We start from the raw sequence: 17,337 nt of genomic DNA, 5'->3' as shown, positions 1-17,337 counted from the left end.
TTTTCACACCTCTGCCATTCTTTCTTGAAGATCCTCTCTAGTTCCCTCAGGTTGGATGGTGAATGTTGGTGGACAGACATTTCCAACTCTCTCCAGAGATGCTCAATGAGGTTTAGGTCAGGGCTCTGGCTGGGCCAGTCATGAATGATCACAGAGTTGTTTTGAAGCCTCTGCTTTATTTTAGCTGTGTGTTTAGGGTCATTGTCTTGTTGGAAGGGGAACCTTCAGCCTAGTCTGAGGTCTAGAGCAACCTGGAAGAGGTTTTCATCTATAATATCTCTGTACTTGACTGCATTTGTCTTTCCTTGAATTGCAACCAGTCGTCCTGTCCCTGCAGCTGAAAAGTACCCCCATGAAGCTTCATGATGCTGCCACCACTATGTGTCCCTGTTGGCATTGTATTTGCCAGGTGATGTGCTGTGCCTGGTTTTCTCCACAGCTTAGAATTAACAACAAAAATTCTTCATCTCATCAGACCAGACAATCTTATTTCTCTTATCAACGGTGAGACTTTCATGTGTTTTTTTTGCAAACTGTATGCAGGGTTTCATATGTCTTGCACTGAAAACAAAATTTCCATCATGGTAAGACCGGCTACACACGAACATAATGGAAAACAATTTGTGGCCTGCCTGTGTAGGCACTTTCTGTGAGGCATTGAAGCCATTGACTGACCCTCAAGCCAAGTCCCACCACAGACCAATTTGGAACTTACATATGTATACATATACAGGCAGTCCCCGGGTAACGTACAAGATGGGTTCTGCAGGTTTGTTCTTAAGTTGAATTTGTATGTAACTCGGAATTGTATATTTTATAATTGTAACCCCACCAAATGTTTTTTTTTGGTCTCTGTGACAATCAAATTTTAAAAATGTTGCATTGTCATCAGAACCAGGATTAACAATAAAACTTAATAACAGACACCTTTTGTAACTGTTATAACTGTTTATTGTAGCCTAGGGCTAAAGTACAGTAAATTACCAACATCCAGAGGTCAGTTTGTAACAAGGGGTCGTCTGTAAGTCGGGGACCGCCTGTATCTTTTTTACCAAAACTTGATTCACACAGTCATCAAACTTCAAAAAAAGCAACAATCTATTGTTGTACAAAGCTGCCTTCTTCTTGGTGGTAAGAGAAAATGCAGGTGCGTATTTGTGGAACACCTGCAAGACTTTTTATGTCAGACAATGAAACCTTACAATAAATGGTTACAAAACATGTTTTTTCACTGCACGTCTCAGCTAATCTGCTCTACTATGACTTGAATTGCACTTTGGTATTGTCTTAGCTGCCCATGCCATGTCTCTTCACATGCCTCCATCTCTACCTGTTAGAGGGCAGTACCCAAAATAATCTAAGAGACCATAAGTCAGGGTGTGTCATTTCCCTTGTAATACTGTAGCCTGACTAATTACCTTTGTGGTACAGTCCTTGCAGTTTCATCATTAAGGAAGTTCTGGTATTACGCCTGGAGAGAACGGAAAGATGTATAATTCCCAGGAAGATCAGAATAACATCACATGATCCAAATAAAGAGTAGGATCCGATTTATTTTCATATAAGAGGCAACAGCTTAAAAGCTAATACTTCCTACCAAAAATTGTCATGTCAACACCTTCTTTCTCCACAGGAGGGGCATCTTTTTTTTTTTCCAATATCAGAAAACCACGTTAAACCAGTATAAGCTTTTGAATGAAGAATCATGGAAACTATTTTGTAGCTGAATTCATCTTTATTTAATTTTTTTTTCAGATTTTATGGATACAGATCAGGAACAGGCGATCAAGTTCCCAGGTAAGCATTATGGGAAATGCAGCAGCAGGACCGCCCATATAGAATAAACAATAAATACACTAGTCTCCATATGGTTCTTAATAAATAAACATTTCTTAAAGATCATTTTCAGTAAGGGACTTCTCACAATCAGAACTTTTCATTTATACTAAGATGGCAACCTCCAAGATGGAGGACAGGTCTAGACAAATATAGTTTGTACCCTTACAGGCAGCAGTGTGTAACTGCAGGCCACCTGGAACACAAAGCTGCTCTTTGCATGCTACATAGAGAACTTTTATACAAACTGGTCAGTAAACCTGCATATTGTAAATGATTCCCACTGCCATATAGCATTTATACATAAGGCATGTGCATGCAGAAGAGCTGGGATGTCTTTAGATAAGGTGCTAAAGGAAGGCAGCTCTAACGCTAATATAAGGACAATGCTAATCATTATTAGTCTGAAGGCTTCTATGACATGTGAGTAGGTACCAACTATCACCTCAGATAGCATTTCTAGTAGGGACACTGGCTTATTACAGCATTATCCAAGGAGAGAAAGCAATGCGCTGGTCTGTGGTCATGTGCCCTGGTATGACAGCTCAAACATACTACAGGATTCATCCCAGCTGTCATCCACATTCAGCCTCTTCCAGAATGACTTCTGCTTCTTCTGCAGTTCCTTCCGCACACATCGGGGACATGGGACAGTTTTCACTTTGCAGTCACTGTGAAAGACAGCTCCACAGTTTTCACACCTAAGGCAAAACACAAGAGAATGCTAAATGTAGCAAACTATGCTAACGTTATTCTGATCGCTAAAACGCTTTACAAAGTTTCCCTAAAACTCTTATTCCTCTTCCATATTTATGCATAAACTGACAGCTGGGTGTTACCAGATGATACTGCCCTATCAGTGCTGACATTGTACAGGAACACAGGTACAGTTTATCATCCAATTGTCAATGTATTCAAAAATACCTCGAAGGAATAACAGGCACAATGCACAGAGCAAAGACATGGTTATTACATAAGGAATACATTCATTTACTAAAGCACATATGTCAGGTCTGGTGATAGGGCTGTGGAGTCAATAAGCCAAACTTCCGACTCAATTTCCCCAACACCACCAAAATGGCCATTTCTAAGATGAGAGCAGGAACTTTTTCCTCTCATCTGTTGCGTAGGAGCTTCACTACCGATCATGTGCATAAAGTTCAGCCACAGCCATCTTATTTAAATAGCTAGTACTGGGCCGGCACAACCCATGCAGCCTGTCAGGCCCCGAGTTGAGTTGTGCACCTTGCTGACAGTCAGAGTCCAATGAGCGCTTCCATAACTGATGTAACATAACTGATGGAAGCGCTCTTTGGTGCAGAAGGCTGGGTGGAGGTGAAGGCAGCTGACGAATCCTCACTACTCCACATTCCTCTCCTGCCACTCCTGTGCCCTGACCCCTAACACTGGCTGTATGCATCAACACAGGACACAAAGCAGAGTGGCATATGGTGGAGAGAAGGAGCTGCAATGTGGCCAAGGAGAGAGAAGAGGAGTCGTAAAAGGAGAGTTTTTTTATGTCTGCTCTGGGGATCTCTAGTGTTTGTCTGCACTGGGGGTCTCCAGTATTGTTGTGTTCTCTAAATACAATATTTGGTTTGGGGTGGTATTTGATCTACTGTGGTATTTATCATTTCTGGGTTTACATTTTGTGCATCTGTACTGTAGATGCATCTCGGTGTTGGCTACTGGAGCGGCCTAAATCCTTAGATCAGGAAAGAACAGACATTTGGATGAAATGTCTTTATTTCTTAGGCTTTTACACATACTTATTCTACGCATGCCTTATCTACTTTTCTGCGACGGCACGTTACTGAGACACAATTTGTATATTTGTCGGAGAAGGTCCACGACTCCAACAAGACATCACCAAAATGGTCACTGACCTGCAAACCCCAAAGCTGCAAGAGGGACTGGATAGAGACAAATGTCTTGTCCACAATGTTGTATTTTTCGTACAGTATGTGTAAGTTGAAGAAACCCTAGAGGGGCAGACATCAAGATGGCTTCATAGTAAGAGGGATGCAACCAGGACTTATAGGTAGAAGTCGAAAATCTACTCCTATTTGACACACTTCGTGTGTCAAAATAAAAGCACATTTAGCAAGCTGTCTATAAATCTGGTTCCAGTTGGTGCTGGAGGTCCAAATCACTGTCCATATTTATTACCTCTGGCTTTTATGTCAATTAGGATGATATAGTATAGTACTACGGTCAACCACTAATATGGAAAAAGGGGCTTTTATATGTGAGTTCAGGGAGTTTACATTGATGCAGACTACTTGACTTTGAAGAAAGCTTACTGAAAAAAAAATATATAAATACCCTGTTTCCCCGAAAATAAGTCAGTGTCTTATATTAATTTTTGCACCAAAAGAGGCTCTAGGTCTTATTTTCAGGGGTGTCCTATTTTTCCATGAACAAGAATTTACATTTATCGTTGAACAAAAAATCAACTTCTCTAACATCCTTATGAATCTCCAAACTCTGAATTTCATGCTGTATTTCTTAGAATCATCGGCCCCAATATCTCATGTTTAGTAAAGGCGCTTTCCATAAATGAGCCCTTCTTATCCTTAGCTGCTGGGATCACATTTGCAGCACAACATTCAGTGATTTAATTCCATAAATTCTTCCCCATGTCACAACCTTCTGCAGCATCTAAAAGATTTCCTAATACTAATGTATGGCGTGGGAGAAGCTGCTGCAATGGCAGCCGCTAAGTCTTATTTTCAGGGGAGGCCTTATATTTCTAAACCTTAACAAAATTGTACTAGGTCTTATTTCGGGATGTCTTATTTTAGGGGAAACAGGGTATTAGGTAAAATGTTTTACAGGGGAGAGCAGCAAAAATGTCAATAGTTTTACAAGTCAATAGCATATTTTTATTGCATCATGTTACATTTCAGATCAAATTAAATTAAATAGATTTGTATAATGTGGTAAAGTCCTACAATTTATTAAAGAGCGGTTGGTATTATGTTAAATGTACAAACACACTGCATCATACAATAGCTTTTTGATCAAAACCAAATTCAGGCCTTTTTATATTCAAGAAATCTAGTAAGTGACCTAAATACCGCCTGTGCTAATTGAATGTCAAATTGCCCATAGCATATAAAGCAGTACAAATACACATCAAACTGGCCTAGTAGGGATGATGGAGAACAAATAGCTGTTAATTGGCTCTACTTTATATAATGGAAGGTAAATAGACGGTGGCTTGTGTCAGACAGGGGTCTAATGGACAGTAAATAGATATCAATTTACTTCACTGGGTATAACAGGATACAAATAGTCTTCAGTTTGTTATATTACTCCCATCAGAAGGTAAAAGTCAAAACGTGTAAATAGAGACAAATGACTCAACTAAACTGATTTATGTTACAGTATAATATTGAAACTTAGATCAGGAGGTTCTACTTCATGGACATCATGTTGGATCGTCATCTATCCAAAATATGTGTTTTTTTTCATTTTCCTAATTCACTTCCATTAATCTAACATAAACATTTTAAAGAAATCTACCATCAAAACCCAGCATGGATATACCAGAAACACTAACTCATAGAACTAGGCACTGTGACTGTGGTCACCTTCTTATATTTGTTTTCCGTGGCCTCCTTTCTTCTAGAATTAACTTTTAAAATTATGCTAATGAGCCAGAAGTGCTATGGGGGAGGCATTATTAAATCCCCTATATGCTGTAGCTTCACAGGCTGTTACAGTCTTTCACCCCCCCCCCCCACTAAGTTCAGCAGGCAGAGGGGTGTGTGTGTGCTGAGGCAGTGAAGGGATGAGGCAACCTGTGAAGCTACAGCACACAGGGGCTCTGATAGCAACCCCCAGAGCCCTTCTGGCTCATTAGCATAATTGTATAAGTTGATATTAGAAGGAAGGAAGCCAGGGATAAGAAGATTACCACAGTCACATTGCCTGGATCTATGAGTAACTTTTCCTGCTTTATAATGCTAGATTATGATGGTAGATTTAAGTTTGACAAACCAGCATCACTCACTGCTTGATCCGGGCACCGTGATTAATGTAGCATTCTTAGACTTCTTATCTAAGGTCTCCTTTATCCAAAAAACTACTTTTCAAATTATGCAGGTGACCCAGAATGTACTTCGGAGAGAGTGGATGAGTGGATGAGTTTGCAGACATGGGAATTGGAGCAGTGACATCAGCAGGAGGAGACTTTGCTGAGGGAGCGGTGGGTGTTTAAGAAGTGCTTTAGCGGGGGTGTAAACACCTGTACAGCCAGAGCCCAGAAAGTTCTGGTGATGCCCCCCAAAGAACTTTTGCCTACCAGAATCACAGTACCCAATGAATCAGTGAGTGTTACTGGTTTATCAACCTAAATTCTATTTGTACAGTGGGTACGGAAAGTATTCAGACCTCTTTACATTTTGCACTCTTTGTTTCATTGCAGCTAATTGCTAAGATCCAAAAAGGTTTTTTTTTTGCTCAATAATTTGCACTCTGCATCCCATCTTGACAGCAAAAAACAAGATAAATTAAAATATCACATGGTCATAAGTATTCAGACCCTTTGCTCAGTATTGAGTAGAGCTTTTTGGGCTAGTACAGCCATGAGCCTTCTAGGGAATGATGCAACCAGTTTTTCACACATGGATTTGGGGATCCTCTGCCATTGTTCCTTGCAGATCCTCTCCAGTTCCCTCAGGTTGGTTGAAGAACGTTGGTGGAAGCCATTTTGCAGTCTCTCCAGAGATGCTCAATTAGGTTTAGGTAAGAGCTCTGTCTGGGCCTGTCACAGAGTTGTTCTGAAGCCGCTGCTTTGTTATTTTAGCTGTGTGCTTAGGGTCATTTTCTTGTTGGAAGGTGAACTTTCAGCCCAGTCCGAGGTTCAGCGCACTTTGGAAGAGGTTTTCATCCAGGACATTTTTGTTTTTGGCCGCATTCATCTTCCCTTCAATTACAACCAGTCATCCTGTCCCTGCAGCTGAAAAACACCCCTAAAGCATGATGCTTCCCTCACCATGTTACACTCCTGGGATTGTATTTGGCAGGTTATGAGCAGTGCCTGGTTTTCTCCATACACAGCTAAATGAAGGAGTAGAACCATCTCAAGGAGGATCAGAAGGAAATGGACAGAATGTGAGTTCAATATAAGTGCCAAAGCAAAGCCTCTAAATACATCATGTGATATTTCAGTTTTTCTTGTTTAATAAATTAGCAAAAATATCCACATTTCAGTTTAACTCTGTCAAGATGGGATGCCGAGTGTACATTACTGAGCAAAAAAAAAACAACTTTCTTGATCTTACCAATCTATGTGCCAATTTCTGCATGGAACAATATTTAATTTTTTTTTTAATCTCATATACAGTAACAGTACAGTATTACGCTGTGATATATGGGTCTCATTAAAATTGTTAGGAATCTAAAAAGCTAAAAGTTTGTAGACTTATTTGGTCTTTTCATTGCCAATGGTAAGTGGTGAGTTCACACTCTGGTATAGGCACTGGGACCCAACTTAAGATACACATCTGGTCTTCAGAGAGTACAACCACAAAACCCATAAAAACTTATTTGATAATTTTTATTTATGAGGTATCAATACTTATAAACCATTACCAATACATGTATGGCAATTTCTTATTTTTGTACTGGGCAATTTAGAAATTTCAGTAGTGGCTTAAGTCGCTGGTCTTAGTCCAATGTGTAACTACATAAACAGCTAACCCCATATAAACCACACACATGCTGGAATTTATACAACATCATATCTGCATCATAAACTGTTTAAGGTGTAACCCCTTTATGACTCAGGGTCTTTGATGCCTGAATGTCCAGGTCAATTTTTGCAGTTCTGTTATGTGCTTGTTTAAGTGACAATATCTTTGGGAAAGCTTTAAATATCACAAAACTTTGTCTTTTTCATGGCATGTGAGTTTTATTAATTACCATACATATTTTTTATTATATATATAAATGACTACAAAATGTAAAAAAATAAGTTTTTTTTTACGTTTTTACGATATAAGTGGAGGAAGGCACATCTTAAATCTCCATTTCTCCTAAACCATGGTACCTAGAAACACAATTCTGATGTTACATTACACTTAAGAATATCCACATTAGGTATGAAAACATCTCTTTAAGTTACACTAAAAAAATCACAAATAGAAAGCTGTATACAAAAATCAACATTTTTTACTACAACTATAAGCGTGTCTATCTCTGGTTCTGTCAAGCATCCATACACAATCCAGATATCATATCCTATTTTATATAACACGAGATGTTTGTTTCTAGGTGGCCAGGTTCAAGAGAGCCATGAAGTTTATGAAGTTGGCTACTGTCATGATGTTTATAAACGTCCTTTCTGCATGGGGCATGTGCAAATAGGAAGTATATAGCCATATGCCAGTCATGAAGGGCTTAATCTACTAAATTATATCAGACAGAATCTTATAATAAATACTGTATCTGTCTCTCAATCTTGCATAGTATGTTTTTTATCCATTGACAATGCAAAGCTGGGGAGAGGAAGCACTGAGCAGGGAGTAAAGTTATACACAGAGAGAGGCACCATGGCTGAGGGAAACAGAAGTACTTTCTGCATGTAACTGTCCTGTCTGCTGTGAGATGGGAGGGAGCTTAGCTGAGGGATGAGAGAAGCTGGAATTGTATAAGACTGAGCTGTCTTCTTTGAGATGATGGGAGCAAGGCTGACAGAGGGAAGTATGTGGTGGGCATGCTAGTTGATGTTCGGTTTTCATTGGAGGGTATCCACATTAAAATTGAATGAAGGGTTTAAGAGTGACAAGTGGACAATTGACTGAAAGGCAATTTCATGGGCAGGTGTGGGCAATTCCCTCATTATGTCATTCTCAATTAAGCAGATAAAAGACCTAGTGTTGACTTGAGGTGTTGTGCTTGCACTTGGAAGATTTTGCTGTGAAGAAGCCTCTCTGTGAAGGAGCTCTCTCAGCAAGTGAAACAAGCCATCCTTAATGCGTAACCGTTATTTGAGATAATTTTTTAATATTGTGTAATATTGTCTAAAATACTTCATTAACACATTCTGCTTAGTTTGTAAAAAAAAAGAATAAAGCTACTACCTCCCATAAAGCTCCGTATTCCAGGCTGTACAGTGTGTACATGAGCTCCCATCTAATCTCCCTGTGTTTGTTTAAAAAGCTCTAGCCGTGAGGATTAACCCTTTTTTAAAAAAAAAACTGATTTTATTTATCAAACATGGTACACAGCATTTGTGCAGCATACAAGCATGGCCACAAGTTTTGAGAATGACACAAATATTATATTTTCACATGATCTGTTGCCCTCTGGCTTTTATGTGTGTTTGTCAGATGTTTTTATCACATACAGAAATACAAGTGCAATCATATTATGAGTAACAAAAGCTTTTATTGAAAGTTAGAATGAGTTAATGCAGCGAGTCAATATTTTCAGTGTTGACCCCTCTTCTTCAGGACCTCTGCAATTCTCCCTGGCAGCTCTCAATCAACTTCTGGACCAAATCCTGACTGATAGCAGTCCATTCTTGCACAATCAAAGCTTGCATTTTGTCACAATTTGTTGGTTTTTGCTGGTCCATCCGTCTCTTGATGATTGACCACAAGTTCTCAATGGGATTAAGATCTGGGTAGTTTCCAAGCCATGGACCCAAATTCTCTATGTTTTGTTCCCTGAGCCATTTAGTTATCACCTTTGCTTTATGGCAAGGTGCTCCATCATGCTGGAAAAGGCATTGTTGATCACCAAACTGCTCTTGGGCGGTTGGGAGAAGTTGCTCTTGGAGGACATTCTGGTACCATTCTTTATTCATGGATGTGTTTTTAGGCAAGACTGTGAGAGAGCCGATTCCCTTGGCTGAGAAGCAACCCCACACATGAATGGTTGCAGGATGTTTTACAGTTGGCATGAGACAAGACTGGTGGTATCGCTCACCTTGTCTTCTCCAAACAAGCTGTTTTCCAGATGTTCCAAACAATCGGAAAGGGGATACATCAGAGAAAATGACATTACCCCAGTCCTCAGCAGTCCACTCCCTGTACCTTTTGCACAATATCAGTCTGTCCCTGATGTTTTTTTCTGGAAAGAAGTGGCTTCTTTGCTGCCCTCCTTGACACCAGGCCTTGCTCCAGGAGTCTCCGACTCACAGTGCATGCAGATGCGCTCACACCTGTCTGCTGCCATTCCTGAGCAAGCTCTGCACTGCTGGTAGTCAGATCCCGAAGCTGAAACACTTTTAAGAGACGGTCCTGGCGCTTGCTGGTCCTTCTTGGGCACCCTGGAGCCTTTTTGGCAACAATGGAACCTCTCTCCTTGAATTCCTTGATGATGTGATAAATTGTTGACTGAGGTGATCTTTCTAGCTGCGATACTCTTCCCTGTTAGGCCAGTTTTGTGCAGTGCAATGATGACTGCACATGTTTCTTTAGAGATAACCATGGTTAACAGAAGAGAAACAATGATGCCAAGCACCAGCCTCCTTTTAAAGTGTCCAGTGGTGAGATTCTTACTTAATCCAGACAGATTGATCTCCAGCCCTGTCCTCATCAACACCCACACCTGTGTTAATGGAGCAATCACTGAAATGATGTTAGCTGCTCCTTTTAAGGCAGGCCTACAATGAAGTTGACATGTGTTTTGGGGAAAAAAGTTCATTTTCCAGGCAAATATTGACTTTGCAATTAATTGCTGTTAAGCTGATCACTCTTTATAACATTCTGGAGTATATGGAAATTGCCATTATAAACCCTGATGCAGTGGACTTTGTAAAAATTACCATTTGTATCATTCTCAAAACTTTTGGCCATGACTGTACAATGCAAATGAATATACATCGTTATACATACATTTGGAGCGTAATGCATCATTTTATGACAATCATCCGTAACATTGTAACTAAACATAGTACTAACAAGTTGTCGTGTTTAGTGTCTTATTTCTTCCAATTTATATGTATGCTTTATGACCTTGTAATAGGTAGAGGAAAGAGCATATAAAAGGAGATTAAAGTTTGTCAGAACTGTAGCTCGGAACCATTGGCCCTCAACTGACCATTTAACCTTGAATTAACCATCAACATTCCTCGGTTGGACTGTCCTCCTCTTAAAATTCTATCCTAATGCTTATTAAACAACGGTAATGTATTACAGACAATGCTACATAACATTGTGATATTGTCAAAAAAGGATATCGTGGATGTTGAAGATTCCCAACATAGAGGCCTCCTGTGTCAGCAGGGCGGTGATCTCCTGCACTGCTCAAGCCACTCATTAGCTTCACAAAGAACAGCACCGTGTCGTCATCCACTACTCTTAGACAGGATAGGCTATGGAATATTTTTGTCTCGCAATCTTCTCTTAACGTGCATGAATGTGGCCCTCTTCTTCTGTAATTCGACAGAGAAGTCCGAGAATATGGATACCCTAGTGTTATCCAATCTGAGATAAGCCCGTCTGCGGACCCGTTACAGGATAAGGTCGCAATCTCTACAGTTCAGAAATCCATCAAGAAGCGGTCTTGGCGAGGCTGTGCAGGAACTCTGTGTGCTCTTGCAACTGCATATGCTGCGGCTCTGGGAAAAATTATTTTATCCATCTCCTCCACATAATTCTCAGACGAGAGTCCCTCTGTATGTTCTGGGAGGCCAATGATTCCTATATTATTTAGTCTCAGGCGATTTTCTATATTGTCTGCCTTTTGTTTTAGGGCTTCAGGTTCTGATTTCAAGGTTGTGACTGGTCTGGGGATGTTGGTGGTTTGGTCTTCGATTTGTGATATCCTCTCCTCCGCATTATGTATGCGGCTTCTCAAATTCTGTAGGTCTTGTCGATGGGAAACTGATGTCTACCCGCACTTCATCTAACTTCACAGTCAGGGAACTTTTGCATGCGTTTGTTGCAGCCAAGACCTGTGATGTAAATTGCTTCAGGATAGGTTCTTCTAAATCCTCTCCAGTTTCAGGAGGGCCACTGGAGCCTTGCTTGCCCCTGGTCTGGACTGTGCGCTGTGGTTGTGGGGTGAGTGATGACTCCCCTGAGTGCGGGTGACTTCTCGCAGCCTATCAGCTGCGTTTGTCTTTGGTTGGCTCATTTCGGGGTCTATTAGTTATTAGTGTCCAAGAATCAAGTGGTGTTCCCTTGTGCTAATTCTTGCTGTTTTGCGTATGTGCAGAGACAATATATCTTGTCTGATTACGGTGAGGGCTTGTGCTGGCCTGCAGTACTTCAGGTTGGTCTGTAGGGCAGGACTCCGGCCCTCTCTGCCTTGCCTGTGCACGGCTGTGGGTATTCTCTGACTGGCACTAGGTTGTTAAGGGTGCCACTGCCAGGACTTCACTCTCAGGTCCTAGGCTCTTATCGGGGTATGGCGTGACTTCTGGCTTCCTTTCGGCAGCCTTATCACTCGGCATGCACACTGCTCCGTGACAGCGCCTGTGTGGCCACAGTACACTCTCCCGTGGCGGCGCAGGAGCAGGGAGAAGCCTCTCTACCTTGTCCGCGTTGCTACGGAAAATCAGCTCACCGCTCCCGGTGCGCCAGCCTCAGCCCGGGAGAGAATCCAGCAGAGGGAGGCAGCTCTCAGTTAGGCTCTCCCACGTGCATTGACTGCAGGCCACGGTGTCAGGTCCTCCTCACTCACTTCTCCGCAACTCCCCCGTAGATATCGTTGAGGATCCTGGGGGGCTCTGGGACATCCAGGTCCTTTTGGGGAGCATTCGTAGGTGGCGGATGCTGGTCAGAATTACTGGGGTTGTGCGGAGCTCGTTTAGGCATGTCCAGCCATGTTGGCTGATAGCCACACCCCCCCAGGATCAGCCGTTTTACTTGCAACTTGATATGTGAATATACTGCTCATAGCATACTAGAGCCAGGGTGAGAGCAGGAAGGCTTAACAGTCACAGCTGTGACATACCGGGACGCCAACGGAAGACAATTGTGCATGATCACAAAATTATTTCCATGGTGAAGAGAAACTCATTCACAATAGCCAACCAAGTGGACAACACTCTTCAGGAGCTAGGCCTATCAATATCCAAATCATAAGGAGAAGGCTGCATGAAAGTTAATACAGAGGGTTCCCTGCACGATACAAGCCGCTCATAAGCCTCAAGAATAAAAAACCTAGACTGGACTTTACTATAAAAAAAAAAAAAAACTAAAAAGCCAGAACATTCGTTGGACAATTGAAACTAAAATGAACCTCTACCAGAATGATGGAAAGAAGAAAGTATGGGGAAGGTGTGTGGCAGCTCATGATCCAGAGCATAACATATAATCTGGTATTGGGCAGGCATGGCTGCCAATGGCCCTGGTGATTATTGATGTGACAGAAAACAGAAACAGCCAGTTGAATTCTGAGGTATGCAGAGACATATACTGCTCAAATCCAGCCAAATGTAGCCAAACTGCAAATGTATTATGAAACACTGACCAATGACCTAAAGCAAAAAGCCAAAGCACCACACTACCTATGCATTAAAGAAAAGAAGTGGAATATTTTGGAACGTACACCCGTCAAAAAATTTATCTATGGCTGTGTTGAGCATTTTAACATCCAGGTGCTGGCCAAAATGTAATACAAAGTGAATGGTGCAGAGAAAAAATAGCATTTTTTTCTCAAAAGTGCCCTTTGGTGCTAAATGCATTTTGCTCAACTCATATCACTACAGACCAAAACCCCAAAAAATCATTCTGCCGATTGTCCCGAGTATGGCAATCCCCCCTATGTGGCAATAATCTACAGGCTAGGGACACAGCAGGGTTGAGAAGGGAAGGAGTGAAATATAGCTTTTGGAGCTCTGTTTTTACGCTTGAATTTGAACTGCCATGTCATGTTATCAGAGCCGTTGAGGTAACAATACAAAATAAACCCCCCAAAAGTGACACCACTTTGGAAACTTCACCCCTCAAATAATTTATCTGGGGTTGTGGTGAACATTCCAACATGCTGGCTAAAATGTAATACAAAGTAAATGGTTCAGAGTAAAAATATATATTTTTTCAAATATGTCATTTTAGTTTTTTTATTTTCATTATAGTTTATTAAAATGTATTTTCCCAACTCATGCCACTTTAGATAAACACCCCAAAAACCATTTTGTGGGTTTCCCTCAGTACGGCAATACCCTATTTGTGGCAATAATCTCCAGGCTGGGTACACGGCAGAGCTGAGAAGGGAACAAGTTAAATTAAGCTCTTGGAGCTCCGGAATCACAAGATTGGTGTTGGGGTGCCCCTGAGGAACCGGTACAAAATAAACGCCCTGTGAAGTGACCCCATTTTAGAGATCTACAGGCTGAGTACATGGCAGGGCTCAGAAGGAAATAATAGGCATTTAGAGCACAGACATTTTACATATTTTTGGGGCATCATGAAGCATTTGTAGATGCCCTTAGGGATAAAAACCCATGAAAACTGACCCTATTTTGGTAACTACACCTACACAATTATGTAAATTCTCAATAGTATGGCATTACAAAGGGATTTGTGGAAGCTGGAGGAATGGGTGGAGAAACAGTTCATGAAATTTAATGTAGAGAAATGTAAAGTTATACACTTGGGCTATGGAAACAAAAACAACAATTATGTTCTAAACATTCATTTACTTGGTAAAACTGCTGATGAAAAAGACTTGGGGGTATTGGTGGATGGTAAACTTAATTGTCGGTTCAAGGACCATTCAGAGTCTTGTGTTCCGGACTGACAACAGTCGAGACTTCTTACATCATAGGAATCTATCTTCTTCATTAAACAACAGCACCGATACTGTAATCAAGTTTGCATTGTCGGCTCTGCTAAAGAACAGGAACTTCTTACATGTTGTCAGTCTGGGACTCAGGACTCTGAACAGTTCTTTGTTCTCGGACCGAAAAAAAGCAGTGTGAGCCTTCCTCGGGATATGGATGATAATCATTTAAGCAAAACATTATTTTAGTTCAAAAATAGATTGGGCCTGGGTAGCGAAAACCTAAAGGGATTGTCCCAAGTTTTTCTGTTACCCCCTATATACAGGATAGGGATAACAATTTGAGTTTTCTTTCAGTGATATAACAAGCAAAATGTATAAAATAAAATTCAAAGTTGCTTAAGCAATAAAACAAGAGGCTCTTTCAAAGGTTGGTAGCTGCAGTGCTTGGACAGGTCAGTGAGATTTCTCTGGTACCTCCTAACATATGGTCATTTTTCATGCCTCTAAATGGCAGTCTGAGATTTCTTCACAAAGAGATAGTTCACTAATGAGTGTAGAGTAAGAAGTGAACATACAGTGTTAATTCGGCATTAGTCAATCTGTTATCATCCTAATTTGTCACAGCAGTAATTTGTGGTGACATGAATGCAGCTGTGCAGGGATATGTGAAGGTGGAATGACTAATTGCTTTGATAGTAGAATCAGTACTGTGTTCTCCTTGTGACACACCCCAGGACTTGGCCGATACCTCTGCTCAGCCACAGCTCTTATCAGCAAGCTATCGTTTAACTGACTCTTATAAAATGGCTGGCTTTTCTGGATGCACCTGCTGCGTAGATCCAAAGGTCTCTACCCAGGAAAGAGAATGAAAGATAAAGGTGAGCAATTGCTAAATAAAAACACCCAGACAAGGAATACAAGTCATTCATCTTGACACTTATTAACTTAGAGCAGGGGCAAGCAAGGGCGGATCATGATAATATTCTTTCTTTCAAAAGGAAAAACAATTGAAGAATTGGCAACTTTGTGCACATACTAAATTTATCCCTCACAGGGGGACAGTTCTCAAACTCCGCCGATCATACCTCCTGATGTATCTGCCGGCTAAGCAAAGTACGATAGATTGAATGGTTGGTGGATGTAGCGAGTGCGCAGACGTACAGCAGAGATGCCCTAAGCCGGCTGTGCCCACCTTCACGCCGACTTGGCGTGGAGATAGAGTGAAGGCAGAGATAACTACTTGTGGTTCGCCAGTAACTGCGATTATTTCAGGACTTGTATGCCAGAAATCTGGATACAAGTTCTGATAAACTTATTTGTACCTCTGTATTTGTATCCTTTACCCAGTAAGCTCTGATCACAACATATAGCGAGCACAACTGTACATCTGAGTAGTCAAGTCTACCCTTCAAGAGGAGGATACTGTGCCTTATGAGGACTGCACTACTGGTCCATACTGCTGACCACTGTTTGAGTGTGAAGTTACACATATCAAGACTGTGTGAATGAAGCCTTAGGAGGAGATTTAGCATTACAGTACTTTTTGGCACTCCTTGCAACAATGTCCTACCTGGCTTAGTTATGTGTAAAAGCTTGCAAACATTCAGTGGTTAAATGTTCACAGGCTTTTAGAAAGTGCACAGACATGGGGCAAGGACACACGTGATGACCCACTTCGCCGGCAGCGGCACCCCTTAATATGCATGAAAGTGGCATAGTCATGAGAATAATCACAATTTCTTGCATTGCCCACGAAATTGCGATTATTTCATTGCTTCAGAAAACTGGGCTAGAAGCACTGATAAATGTCCCCCTAAGGCCCCATGCATACGACTGTCGGATGTACATCAGATATACTCCCCTGTGGACGGCTATTGTGCCCGGGCTCAGTACTGTGCCCACACAAAATATAGAGCTTGCTCTATCTTTGGCCATAAAACCGGCTGCGCGGGGCAATCTCCTATGCAAAGGGGTGAGCAACACTTATCCCTCCTCTGCAGCGCGCTGACATGTGCTCGCCTGTGCTGCGGCTGTGCCAGAACATCTCCATGTGAATGCACCTTTAGACCGATCCCAAATGATACAAAACTTGAGTGTTGCTTTTAACTTGTGCTATTATTTACTCAGGAGGACATGGTCGGGAAAGGTGACAGCTTCATTTTAACAATCTAAATGATGTGACATGTTGATCATAAACTTCCCACATTCTGGAATGTGAATGGCGTTAGTAAACATCCCTTTTGTATAGCGGCAGAAACTATTCTGCCATAATCTGAGACTAAAGTCTAAGCAATAAACTTTTAAACTGAATGTTAAAATGTTATTAGGTACATGAACATTTTTTTCGAGGGAGAACAGATTACAGATCACATCAGGCCATAACTTAGAGGGAAAGGCATATATATACAATATAAGTTACACAGTAACTACACCAATAAAGAGAAAAGGATGGCATGTGGGCCTACTATGTGTTTACAAGACTGTAAATGTTGTGAGATAATACTTCTACCTGCAAAGTTCAAGTAAATAGGAGTATACATCAGACCCATGAAGTGCAAGTTACACCTGTATCTGGGAGGTTTCATACAAATCACTTTGAAAAGTTTTCGGTGACATTTTCCTTTTCCAAAAAACTTTCACAGTCTATAGGAATTGAACAAGTGGATTTTAGAAAAAGCAGAGAATAATAGAGCCATCCTCTCATCTCCATTCTGTGTCAGCATGTCACGGGTGGCCCCACGACTGGTCTTGGGCTGGGGGCTCATCCGTGCCCCTCCGTGTGCCCCAGCTCCATGGCACAACAACTTG

General features: G+C 41.3%; 1 protein-coding gene across 3 annotated transcripts in view; it reads right to left on the bottom strand.

Annotated features, from left to right (window-relative positions):
• Positions 1–1,724: 1,724 nt before the first annotated feature.
• The window catches only part of PLEKHM3 (pleckstrin homology domain containing M3), a 184,707-nt gene continuing 169,094 nt past the window's right edge, over positions 1,725–17,337 (bottom strand). For all 3 annotated transcript variants that reach the window (XM_072121037.1, XM_072121038.1, XM_072121039.1), the window contains exon 8: positions 1,725–2,537. In XM_072121037.1, the coding sequence (XP_071977138.1) occupies positions 2,360–2,537 (178 nt within the window). In that variant the 3' untranslated portion in view covers positions 1,725–2,359. The remainder of the gene's footprint in view (positions 2,538–17,337) is intronic.

Source organism: Engystomops pustulosus, chromosome 8 (assembly GCF_040894005.1).
Source record: "Engystomops pustulosus chromosome 8, aEngPut4.maternal, whole genome shotgun sequence".
Classification (NCBI taxonomy): Eukaryota; Metazoa; Chordata; class Amphibia; order Anura; family Leptodactylidae; genus Engystomops; species Engystomops pustulosus.
Note: the sequence above shows the minus strand (reverse complement) of the source record. Positions and strands in the feature narration are given on the sequence as shown.